The following is a 12,493-nucleotide window of genomic DNA, read 5'->3' on the forward strand; positions in this document are numbered from 1 at the left end:
CTCCCCTCCCAATCCTATCCTTCCTCCCTATTCTGCCCCTCTCCAAGTCCACTGATAGGGGAGGTCCTCCTCCCCTTCCTTCTGATCTTAGTCTATCAGGTCTCATCAGGACTGGCTGTATTGTCTTCCTCTGTGGCCTGGTAAGGCTGCTCCCCCCTCAGGGGGAGGTGATCAAAGAGCCGGCCACTGAGTTCATGTCAGGGACAGTTCCTGTTCCCATTACTATGAAACCCACTTGGACACTGAACTGCCATCTGTACAGGGGTTCTAGGTTGTCTCCATGAATGTCTCCTTGGTTGGAGTATCAGTCTCAGAAAAGACCCCTGTGCTCAGATTTTTTGGTTCTGTTGCTCTCCTTGTGTAGCTCCTGTCCCCTCCAGGTCTTACTACTTCTTTTCCAAGATTGCCTGCACTCTGCCTAAAGTTTGGCTATAAGTCTCACCATCTGCTTTGATACCCTGCAGGGTAGAGTCTTTCAGAGGCCCTCTGTGATAGGCTTCTGTCCTGTTCCCTGTTTTCTCCCTCTTCTGATATCCATCCTCTTTGCCTTTCTGGATGAGGATTGTGCATCTTAGCCAGAGTCCTCCTTCTTGATTAGTTTCTTTAGGTGTATAGATTTTAGTGTGCTTATTCTATATTATATGTCTAATATCCACTAATGAGTGAGTACATACCATGTGTGTCTTTCTGCTTCTGGGATACCTCACTCAAGATTTTTTCCAGTTGCCACCATTTGCCTACAAATTTCATGATTTCCTTGTTTTTGATTGATGAGTATTCCATTGTGTAAATGTGCTACAATTTCTGTATCCATTTCTCAACTGAGGGACATCTGGGTTGTTTCCAGCTTCTGGATCACACTGTCTTACCAAAGAACATTTCCATCTGCAAGATCAGCCAATTTAAAGACTCAGAGAGGAATAGTGGTAGAATTCTCAAGAAACAGCTGAGGAGGCCAGTGTGAGCAAAAGGAATGTGACAGGGGATGGAATTGACACATGTTATAAGGCCAGATCACAATTCACTGTGATAAAGATTTCATAGGAAAAGCCAAGTGCTTATGGCAATAGAGTAACGTGGTTTTTCTTCTGAAAGGCTCAGTCTTCCTGCTGTTCGAGAGATGGAAAAGGCAAGAGTGGAAACGGAGAACACATGAAGCTGCTTTGATAGTTTAAGGGAAAGATGTGACTCAGAGCATTGTAAGTGGAGTAATGTCCGAACTCCGGGAATAGGAACTGCAAAGTAAGGTTAATGAAATAGCTGAGGGAAGGAGGCAGTTGCCTTTAAGGCTGACAACCTCAATGTGATCCTCAGGACTCAGATAGTGGCAGGATAAAACCAACTCCTGAACATATCCTGCAGCTTTCACACATGGACAAATGTGCACACACGAACACAGACACACATGCACTCACACAGACGTACAAATAAGTGTTATTTGTAAAAGTAATTGGATAACTGACCTCTGAACATTGTAAGCCTCTATCTCTGACCTGAGCATTCAAGAGTCAAAATGAAACTGTAAATAAGTTACACCGATGTGGTGGAGTAAATGCTTTGAAAGTAAAGAATGCACTTCTTAATTTTAGTTCTGTGCTTAAATAGATATGTAACCTTAGAGTAATTTTACTCTCTATGGATGTAGTCTTTTTTTTTTCAGATATAAAATGAGGGCTTTAAGTATTTTTCCTATTGTAAAATCTATTGATTTTACAATTCTATGAAACTGAAAATGTTAAATTCTTTCTGTGTTTATATGTAGAATGAAATGAATTGACTCAGCAGCTTTCTTGTCTATTATTATCCAGAAGATACATGTATTTATAAGAACTTTCATGGAATAAGTGCTAAAATTAGGAAATCATAAATTTACATGCAACAATTTGTCCTGAATGTTATAAATTCTACTGGTTTGGGAAATAAAATGATTAATAAAAAGCTGGTTAACCATGTAGATAAAGATGCTTGAATTTAATTAAATATGTAGAGGCTGTATATTAGTTACTCTTCTCATTTCTGGAAAAAGCAATTTAAGGAATGAAGGGGCTGTTGTGGCTTAGGATTCAAGATACAGCCCATCAGGCAGGGAAGTCAGGCAGCAGCAGGAACTTTCAGTGACATGGCATCCACAGTCAGGAAACAGAACAATGAATGCAGTCACGCCATCATATTCAGTCCAGGACCCATGTCCAAGGAAGGTACTGCCCAGCTTCAGGATGGTCTCTCAACTCAGATAACCTCATCAGAAAATCCATCAGCGGTAGGGTCAAAGATTGATCAAATCCAGATAATCTGTCACAGGCCGTCTCCTTAGTGAATCTTGAGCCTGTCAAATTGATGATCTTTAGAAGTCAGCACAGAGGGAGGGCATTCTGTAGCAATAAGACATGAACAGAAAGGGAGTCTTAATAAGCAAAGCAGCATTGAGGAGTATGGTGAATGTTCACGCAGCTCATCTGTGGTGGAGGACATATGGAAAATAAGAAAATAGGAATGGCAAGGTAAGAGCAGAGAGGACTTTAAAGTATAGGCAAGAACCAGGACCCACTGAAGTTTCCTCAGTATTGTGATACAAATAATATTCAAGAATGACTAGAACAGTATGAAATCCCCTTGTTCCATGTAGCATGAAGTTTTCACAACTTCTTAATTTTGTCATAATAACACCGATGAAAAGCCTAGAGTTCAGAGTTTAAAACATTTGTGGGAAATTGTATGCCTGGTAAGCCAGTTGAGATGGGAATAGAACTAATTCCTTTGTAGTTTCTGAAAGTATCTTCAGTTTGGTGGTGCTAACACACACTAGTCAAGGGGTAAGCTGGGCAGCATGCTCCGTGGCTTCCGGAATGACAGAAGAAGACAGGAAGCCTAAACAGCTTGTTGATGGGTTGGATACAGGAGTGAAGGAGAATGAAAACACGGGGGCTGCTGTTCTGTGAAGCTGCTGACGAGACCCCAGCAAAGAAGAGACAGATGTGGACAGGGCTGATGTGGGGTCCTGAGGTGTAGATGTCCCTGAGGAGTAAATAAGGACAGGTCAGACAGTTGGAAGCAGGAGAATAAAGATGAGGGGCTCTGGGAGAAGACCACAAGATGAGGTGTGGTGCCCAGGCTTGTCAGTAAGGCTGAGGAAGAGGAAAGTATCAGATAGCCATGCACCCGCCACCATTACTTCAAGTCACCTGTGTTGCTGAGAATGCAGGATTGGGTTGCTTTTCTCCACATCTGCACTTTGTATGCCTGTATAAGAACTGTATTTTAATTAAAAAATAGGATCATGGGTATTTTGCCTGCGTGTACATCTGTACATGAAGTAGGTGCCTTCACATTTACATTGTCTGCCTTTTTTTGTGAAACACTTAAAACTGCCGGCAACAAAATCAGGAAAAGAAAAAAGATAAATTCAACTTCTTTAAAGTAAAAACCTACTGTGCATCAAAAGATGCCATCCAAAAGGTGAAAAGGCAACTCACAGGAGAAGAAAAAAATATTTGCAAATCAAATATCTAATCAAGTGTTAATCAGATTGTATAAGTCTACAGTCCTGACAGTTCTGCTGCAACAAGCAGCTTGAGTCAAACTGGGCAGAGGAAGCGAGGCATAGTGGCACAGGTCTGTGATCCCAGCTCTTAGGAGGGAGGGCCAGAAGTTACCAGTTCAAGTCTAGCCTGGTCACACAGAGAGACTATGCCTCAAAAAGCTATGAAAGAAAGAAAAGGCCAAAGGTCTTCAATAAACACTTTTTCAAAGAAGATACACAAGTGAGCTATTAAATATGTGAAAGATTTCTCAGTATCACTAGTATTTAGAAAATATAAATCAAACAAGAGTAACACTGCTTCGTACCCATTTTGGTTACCATTCTTTTTTGTTGTTGTTGTTTTGTTTTGTTTTTTTTTAATGCAGTTTATTCAGGAACCTTGAACAATCATCTGACCCTGGGGAAAGCCAGCCCACAGCTTAAATAGCCTCTGGGTAGCCAACCCAGGCGTGCCACGTGGGCAATGCAGATAGGTCCACATACATGGAAGCAAGCCAGATCCTCAGCCTTAGCCAAATGTGGAATTGTTCGTGACAGAGAGCACTCACCATCGGGAAGGTGGAAGGCGAAAACCAGCTCCATCTTTAAGGCACAGCATTCTGCAGCTCTCTACAGTTCCCCCTTTTTGTTTTAGACGCATCAGGCAAGAGTAGAGGTCTGATCTCTGATATTAGAAATAAATTGGGACTTTGTACCGATGTTCATTTAGGTGTCATCCACCCAAAGAGCATCAGACCCGTCCGATACCTTTTTCTCAGAGGCGGGACCTGGGGCATCAACCCGCATGCAATCAGACATGCTCTTCTCTGGGTCCAAAGCGGCTGACCCTGAGTGCAGTGCTTAGCCTCGCATCCTGAGCGTAACATTTTAGCTTTTTATGGTATCCAACCATGCTTGGGGCGAATGTCCTGCTTCAATGGCTGTAAAGGCCTGAATGATCATGGCTGCATCACACTGTTGTGAGACTCTAATCTTGCATATATACCACAGACAAACCAAGGAGACCAACACCAGAAGGCCTGCTAACTTAAAAATCAAAAATAACAAATATTGGTGAGGAAACAGAGAATTAGAATCCTGGTCACTGATGTTAGGAATATAAAATTATACTATCGTAGAAAAGAATTCAGTGGTTTATCAAGTAAATAGAGTTAGCTTGCCTGCATGCTCTCTCTCTCTCTCTCTCTCTCTCTCTCTCTCTCTCTCTCACACACACAGAGAAGATTATCCGTATTGCAGCACAGTGTGTGTTGGAATTTCACTCCCTTTTAAGGCTGAATGATATTTGTATGTATATAACACATCTTGCTTTTTGCATTCACATGAAAATAAATACTAAGGTTATTTCTACCTTTTGACAGTTGTGAAAATGATGCTGCTGTGGGCAGTCCCTGTTATACTAGTATCTGCCTGAATCCCTCCTTTTAACTTGTTGAGTATTATAATAGTAACAGTACCATTTATCACTAGAAAAAGCATGTATGCATTCTTACTAAGAACTGGAGACCCGGCTGTCTTGGGGAGTCTTTGTTCACTGTGGTGTTTTGCCTTCAGGATGAAGATGAGCTGGACTCCCACACTATGGTGAAGACGAATGCAGAGAGCATGGGCACGATGCGGGCCACTAGCACCATGAGTGAAGGGGCCCAAACGATGATTGAACACAATAGCACGATGTTAGAATCGGACCTGGGGACCATGGTTATAAATAGTGAGGATGAGGAAGAAGAAGATGGAACTATGAAAAGTATGTGGCTTTTTCTCACTGAATGATGCTTTTCTCTTTTGAAAGTGTACTCACATTGAAACCAGGATCACTTCTGTTTTGTTTTGTTTTGTTTTGTTTTGTTTTTAGAAACAGTTATAGAAAATTTTATCTTGGGGCTTATTTAACAGCAAAATTCAGCCTTAAAAAAAAAGCTTTAAAATATATGTAACACTTAACAATACATCTTAGCTGGGCAGTGGTTGTGCATGCCTTTAATCCCAGCACTCAGGAGGCAGAGGCAGGCAGATCTCTGTGAACTTGAGGCCAGCCTGGATTACAAAGTGAGTCCAGGACAGTGAAACCCTGTCTCAGAAAAAAAAAAAAAAAAAAAAAAAAGGAATAATATATCTTTAACTTTTTACAGGACTATTTTCTTTTGCAAGTTACAAACCCATAATTTAATTTGTGAAATATTTTAAGGAGAAGATAGTGTTTCTAACATTTACTTTTCCAATTAAAAAAAACTTAAAAATTGGTTCCAATAAATACAACATAATGTTATTGCACACTGTCTAAATTATCAGTTAAACCACAGAGACAGAAGTGCAAACAGGAGAGGAAACATAAGAAGGCTCACAGTGAAGGCTCAGTCTCATGCACTCCTGCAGCTGCTCATGTCGGTAGCTGGCTGCTAACGAGCTGGCATCTGCTGAGATAGTGCCCTCACCAGTGCTGCTTACAGAATGATAAAACCGAAAGTCTTCCATGGGCCGCACCCAACTCTGGCCTGCAGTCAACAGTGTGGTACACAGCGTTTCAGTGAGGGGAAGCACAGTGGCCATCTCTGCCACTGCTGACTGCTCTCTTCCCTTCTCTTTGCTAGTGCGCTCCTCTATGGTAGGTTATATTCCACTACATACCAGTTCTCAAGTGCCAGAGGGGCAGGGACTCTCTGACCTCTGCTGTGATGAGGAAATGGTAAGAGTGCCCAGCTGATGTGTGTCTTCTGTCTGGGGCTGTATTGAGTTAACTTGAGGTGAGAATTATTATATCAGTGTGTTTAAATAAATTAGAAGAAATAGAAGTTATGTCTAGATATTTTAAGATTCATTTATCATTTTACTTTATGTATATGTTTGGACCTGTGGATATGTATGTGCTATGTATATGTAGGTGCCTGCAGATGTCAGAAGAACATGTCTGATCCCCTGGAACTGAAGCTTCAGCTGTTTCTGAGCCTCCTTCATGTGGCTGCTGGGAACTGAACCCATGTCTTCTGGAAAAGTAGCAAGTGATCTTAATTGCTGTGCCTTCTCGCTAGCCCCAACACTAGACAATTTAAACACAGGGAGATTTAAGTAGAAAATATAGATGTTACCAAAACTAGTGGACAGGCTGAAGGAGAAAGTCTGTGCAGAGATGCTGCTGCTGCTGTCACAGCATACTGTGGCATTTCTTCTAAGCATCAGGGAAGCTGGTGCCAGGGAACTTCTGTAAAGATCTTCAGATCCCCTAGACCATGCTTACTAGAAGAATAACTGAAGGATGTGGCCTCTGTTTATTATTTTGTTTGCCCTCTTATGAAATTGTATGCTTACCTAGAATTCTAGTTGTAAGGAATTCTAGAAAATGCAATGCTTGTCTTACAGAACATGCAGAGGAAAGGTACACCAATTCCACCCTGCCACAGGGCTAAGTAATAAGCTCCTTTCATATAGGGTTCCTCCTTGTTTGTTATAGAGCCTGGGCCTCAGCCTTGGCCCACTCAACATTTTTAAGAGATGAAACATTGAATTTTAATTGCATGAAGCTTTAAGATAGAAATTTATTAGAATTGTAAAGGCCATGCAGTAGGATAAAATAAAAAACATTCCAAAATAGAATGAGATCTTAAAAATTTCCATAGATTGGAGCAATTAAATTTAATTGATTTACATGATAAATTGGGCTCCAAATCACTAACCTCACAAATGTGCACCATAGCAATTGTCCTACAGAGACACTGGTTCTATAGGATAAGGAAGGTGTGGGCATTTTTCTTTAAAACAAAAGAAAGAAAAGAAATTAACAGCAAACACAACCAAAGCTAAAAGCACTTCTGGGATGCAGCCAGGGCTAATAATCTTTTGTTGTTGGTGGTGTTTTGGTTTTTTTGTTTGTTTGTTTTTCGAGACAAGGTTTCTCTGTGTAACAGCCTGACTGTCCTAGACTTGCTTTATAGACAGGACTGGCCTTGAACTCACAGATATCCACCTGCCTCTACCTCCCTAAGTGCTGGGGCTACAGGTGTGGACCACTGTACCCAGCTTAATAATTCCTTTTCAATCAAGGAGATAACAGCCTCATTGTATTCTCAGACACTAGAACTCATCTGGACTGCTATGTTTAGCATTTAGCTGGAATATTTAACAAGGGTGGCACCCAGAGCTCATTGAGCAGAGATGCTAGATGGTGCTTTAGGAATAAGTGGAGAAATAGTTGATCAAGTTTCGATTTTATAGAACTTATTTATATTAACCTTTTATGACTTTATCAATTACTAAATTCTACGTTAAATAATTTTAAGTGATGTATTTGAAGATTTATTTTATATACTTATAAACATGGTCAGAAATTTATTCTGGGATTCCCACCCCCCACCACATACTTACACACAGTTTTATCTAATTAGTGAAAGAAAGTATATGCAGTTCTGCCTGACATTTGGGGGAGTTCATTCTGGAAAAAGATAGTATTGGTTCAGAAAGGGCTTATAAGAAAGACCAAGAAGGAGAGCCTGACCATTAGATGACTCTGCTGCCTAGTCCACTGTTGTCACTAGACAGCACTGTGAAGGATGGCCTGCCAAGTACCCACTTCTGTGTTTAATTTTTTTTAACTTTTATTAATTACACTTTATTCAATTTGTATCTTCCCATAAACCCCTCCTTCCTCCCCTCCTAATTCGACCTTCCCTCCCCCTTCTTCACGCATGCCCCTCCCCAAGTCCACTGATAGGGGAGGTTCCTCTCTCCTTCCTTCTGATCCTAGTCTATCAGATCTCATCAGGAGTGGCTGCATTGTCATCTTCTGTGGCCTGGTAAAACTGCTCCCCCCTCAGGGGGAGGTGACCGAAGAGCAGGCCAATCAGTTTATGTCAGAGACAGTCCCTGTTCCCATTACTATGGAACCTACTTGGACACTGAACTGCCATGGATTACATCTGTGCAGGGGTTCTAGGTTATCTCCCTGCATGGTACTTGGTTGGAGTATGAGTCTCTGGAAAGACCCCTGTGCTCAGATTTTCTGGTTCTGTTGCTCTCCTTGTGGAGTTCCTTTCCTCTCCATAGCCTACTATTTCCCACTTCTTACATAAGATTCCATGCACTCTGCCCAACAGTTGGCCATAAAAATCAACATCTGCTTTGATAGTCTGCAGGGCAGAGCCTTTCGGAGGCCCTCCGTGGCAGGTTCCTAACTTGTTTTCTGTCTTCCTCTTCTTCTGATGTCCATCTTCTTCGCCTTTTGGGATGGTGATTGAGCATTTTAGTCAGAATCCTCCCTCTTGATTCGTTTCTTTAGGTGTACAGATTTTAGTAGGTTTATCCTATATTATATGTCTATATGAGTGAGTATATACCATGTGTGTCTTTCTGCTTCTGGGATAACTCACTCAGGATGATCCTTTCCAGATCCCACCATTTACCTGCAAATTTCATGATTTCTTTGTTTTTCATTGCTGAGTAATATTCCATTGTGTAGATGTACCACAATTTCTGCATCCATTCTTCAGTTGAAGGGCATCTAGGTTATTTCCACCTTCACCGAAATATTTGCAAACCAAATACAAGAACACATCAAAGATATCATCCACTATGACCAAGCAGGCTTCATCCCAGGTATGCAGGGGTAGTTCAATATATGGAAATCCATCAATGTGATCTACCATATTAACAAACGGAAAGAAAAAAAAACCACATGATAATCTCCTTAGATGCTGAAAAAGCCTTTGACAAAATCCAACACCCATTCATGTTTAAAGTATTGGAGAGATCAGGGATACAAGGCACATATATAAACATAGTAAAGGCAATATACAGCAAGCCTATAGCCAACATCAAACTGAACGGAGAGAAACTTAAAGCAATCCCACTGAAATCAGGGACAAGGCAAGGCTGCCCACTCTCTCCATATCTCTTCAACATAGTTCTGGAAGTCCTTGCTAGAGCAATAAGACAGTTGAAGGAGATCAAGGGAATACAATCTGTGTCTCATTTTTTGCCTACTCTGCTTTCCTTCTCTCCCAGTCCTAATGTGTAGCCTTTGTCTTCTTCTGTTATTTAAAATTCATCTTAGAAAAGAGTCTGATACAAACATATAAATACTGAATCATACTTAATGCTCACGAATAAAATATTCACATAATTATAAAGTCTTGAGCCAAAGGAATAAATGCACCTACCTGGGCATGGTGCTGTACCCTGGACATGTGGAGGCAGGAGCATGTGCTTGCTGACCGGGTATTCTCTCCAGTCATTGGGCTCCAGGCTCAGCAAGGAACCCTGTCTCAGATAAATGGGGAAGTGATTAAGGATGACACCTGACATCTGCCTTTGTCTCCATAAGTACAATTCAGGCATACACAGATGGGGGAGGAAGGAGTTAGGGCGGAGGGGGGAGATAGATAGATAGATAGATAGATAGATAGATAGATAGACAGATAAATAGATAGATAAACTTCAAAGAAAAAAAACAGTAATTATATGCCTCTTTAACTAGTAAGTTGAATTTTGCCAAGATATGGCAGTAAATATAACAATATAAGCCATCCCTCTCATGCATATTGTCGCAATACCCACTAGTATTTCTGGCTGTTAGAAACCCTTTACTCTTCTCTATAGAAGTGGTAGGTACCCAGCTGTTATGGTGTGATTACAGTAGTTTGGAGCTCCACGTGGGCACCAAACACACTCTAGTTGTCTGTGTGCCCTGAGCTTGGGGTTGTTTGATGTAGCCAACTCAAGACAATCAGATAGTGCATCTTGGTTGAGTGGATCTGATTTAGTACCACAAAGCACAAGCCAAACATGGCAATTCTTGTTTTCCTTGTGCAAATGAGTATCTTCTAAAGGCCTCCAAAGAAAGATTTCTATAGACACACAATTATTGTGCTTATTTCTCTATTCTTTTTGTTTAACTGAAAGCTCAGGCTTCAGTTTGTCTGTTTCCTCTCTTGTGCCCCCCGTAGAGATGGAAAACAGCTGGCCAGTGTTCCCTGCACAAGCATGTTCGTGCATCCTCAACTGTTGTCAGACCCTCCTGCTGGACAGTTGGGTCCTGTGAACCCTGAGCAGCTGCTCTTCCTGGACCTCTCACTTCCTCGTGCCTCAGCTCAGAACCTTTGCTGGGCTTTGTGTACCCTTTTGTTTTAAAACGCACTATGATAAAGCTAGGAAAAACTCATTTAAGTAATTTCCATATCCCATCCTGATTTTTGTATATGTTTACTGTATTCTTGGCAACAAATTAGAGGACAGACTTCCAAGATCATTAATGAGGTAAAATACTCATATTTTAAATTACTTGTAGAAGAACAAATTAGGCAATGCTCATGAATGCCTTTGATGCTGACATACATTACCCTGCATCTATGAGTGGATACTTCATCCTTTATACTTTAGTACCTTTGTCACACCGTGCTAAGATATTAAAAATCAAACACATCGCATTTTGCTTAATTATTTTTAAATTTTAAATTTTTCAATAAAATATACTTACCTTTTCATGAAGAACTTATTTGCTTAGAAGGCATATCTAAACTGGAACGTTTATGAATAATTATGTTGGACTGACATGTTTTATAAAATTATATTCCACATAACTTAGTATCCTTGTAAATGTTTAAAGGAATGAATGAAAGCACTGGAAAACAGCTCTTTTTTCTTTAAAGTTTCATAGGCACAGAAGGAATGAGTGCTGGTTATTTTTTTTTCTTTGTTGCTAATGGGGTTTTGGTTATATAAGCAAGTAAGTTGAAAGGATTGGGCCAAAAATGAGGAACTAAGTGATTTCAAATATTAAGTTTATTATTACAATAAAGTATATTTTAATAAGCTAGAGTCAGAATTTAACTGTAGCTGGAGAAATTATGTCAGTTTTATGTGGTTACCCTTTTAGTGTTGTAAGAAAGTATTTGCCATAGCAACCACAATCACATATGACTGTCTACTTCGTTCTCATTACAAGGCCCAAGTTCTTATGTCTTCTCCTCCCCCTCAGTTGCAAGTAAGAAACTTCATCCTCTTTTCCCCCCTGGAGACTCAGCTGTACACTGTGGCATGTGTTTCGTATTGTACAGTAAAATATTAACTAGGCAGTTAGAGCTGCCCCTCCCACTAACTTTCAAAACAAATTTAATCTATTTTACTTTTTAGAGCATTTTAAAAATCTATTTAAACTTTTTTGTGTATAGCAAAGATACAATTTAAATGTTAATAACTGAGTTTTAAAGTAAGAATAGAAAATATTTAGATATTTAAGCATATACATTTGAATAGAAATCCTGTTATAAAGTCATCCAAAAAGAAAAATCTAATGGAAGAGACTGCCTTTTTTATTTAAGTTGATTTTTAGGTTTGTTAAGTCTCTGTCAGAATGCTTATTTCTGACTTAGGAGTTGGTTATTATTAAGAATTTTTTTAGAAGAAATAGGGGTGTCCTTTATTTAATATGTGCGTTAAATGTCTTTCGAGGTTTTGTCTGCACCATTTATATTTTTTAAGAATTATTTATTTTTGTTGTATGTGGTTTTGCTCACATGTCTGTGTGTGCATCGTGCGTACCTGCTGTGTGAGGAGGCCACTACAAGGCTCTGGATGCTCTGGGATTGAAGTTGGGTTGGAGACCATGGAAGTGCTGGGAGGTTAGTCTTCTGCAAGATCAGCAAGTGCTCTTAGCCACTGAGCTGTCTCTCTAGCCCGTGTTCCCTGTTTCTTACAGCATTCTTTGAAACCCTTTACAAAAGTTCTATGGCCTTAACTATGCAGAAACTTTAAGGGACTACAGTGTTCAGCCACTGTACATTTAGTCAAATGATGTTATACTTCCTATATGCTATAAACAAAGCCCAGAACTAGAAGAAAAATTCCTTTCATAGTTAACTAGATTTCAAGTATAAAATAAGAGCAGATCCATTTCCCTAAGTCACCCATTGTTCAAGACAAACCAGCTCAACAGCTCAAGGGTTTTTTGTTTTGTTTTGTTTT

General features: G+C 40.1%; 1 protein-coding gene across 3 annotated transcripts in view; it reads left to right on the forward strand.

Annotated features, from left to right (window-relative positions):
* Nucleotides 1-12,493, forward strand: part of Stk3 (serine/threonine kinase 3) — a 348,343-nt gene that overhangs the window by 251,718 nt on the left and 84,132 nt on the right. For all 3 annotated transcript variants that reach the window (XM_060392896.1, XM_060392903.1, XM_060392906.1), the window contains one exon: nucleotides 5,096-5,288. In XM_060392896.1, coding sequence (XP_060248879.1) covers nucleotides 5,096-5,288 — 193 coding nt within the window. The remainder of the gene's footprint in view (nucleotides 1-5,095; nucleotides 5,289-12,493) is intronic.

The sequence above is a fragment of the Meriones unguiculatus genome, chromosome 1 (assembly GCF_030254825.1).
Source record: "Meriones unguiculatus strain TT.TT164.6M chromosome 1, Bangor_MerUng_6.1, whole genome shotgun sequence".
Lineage (NCBI taxonomy): Eukaryota > Metazoa > Chordata > Mammalia > Rodentia > Muridae > Meriones > Meriones unguiculatus.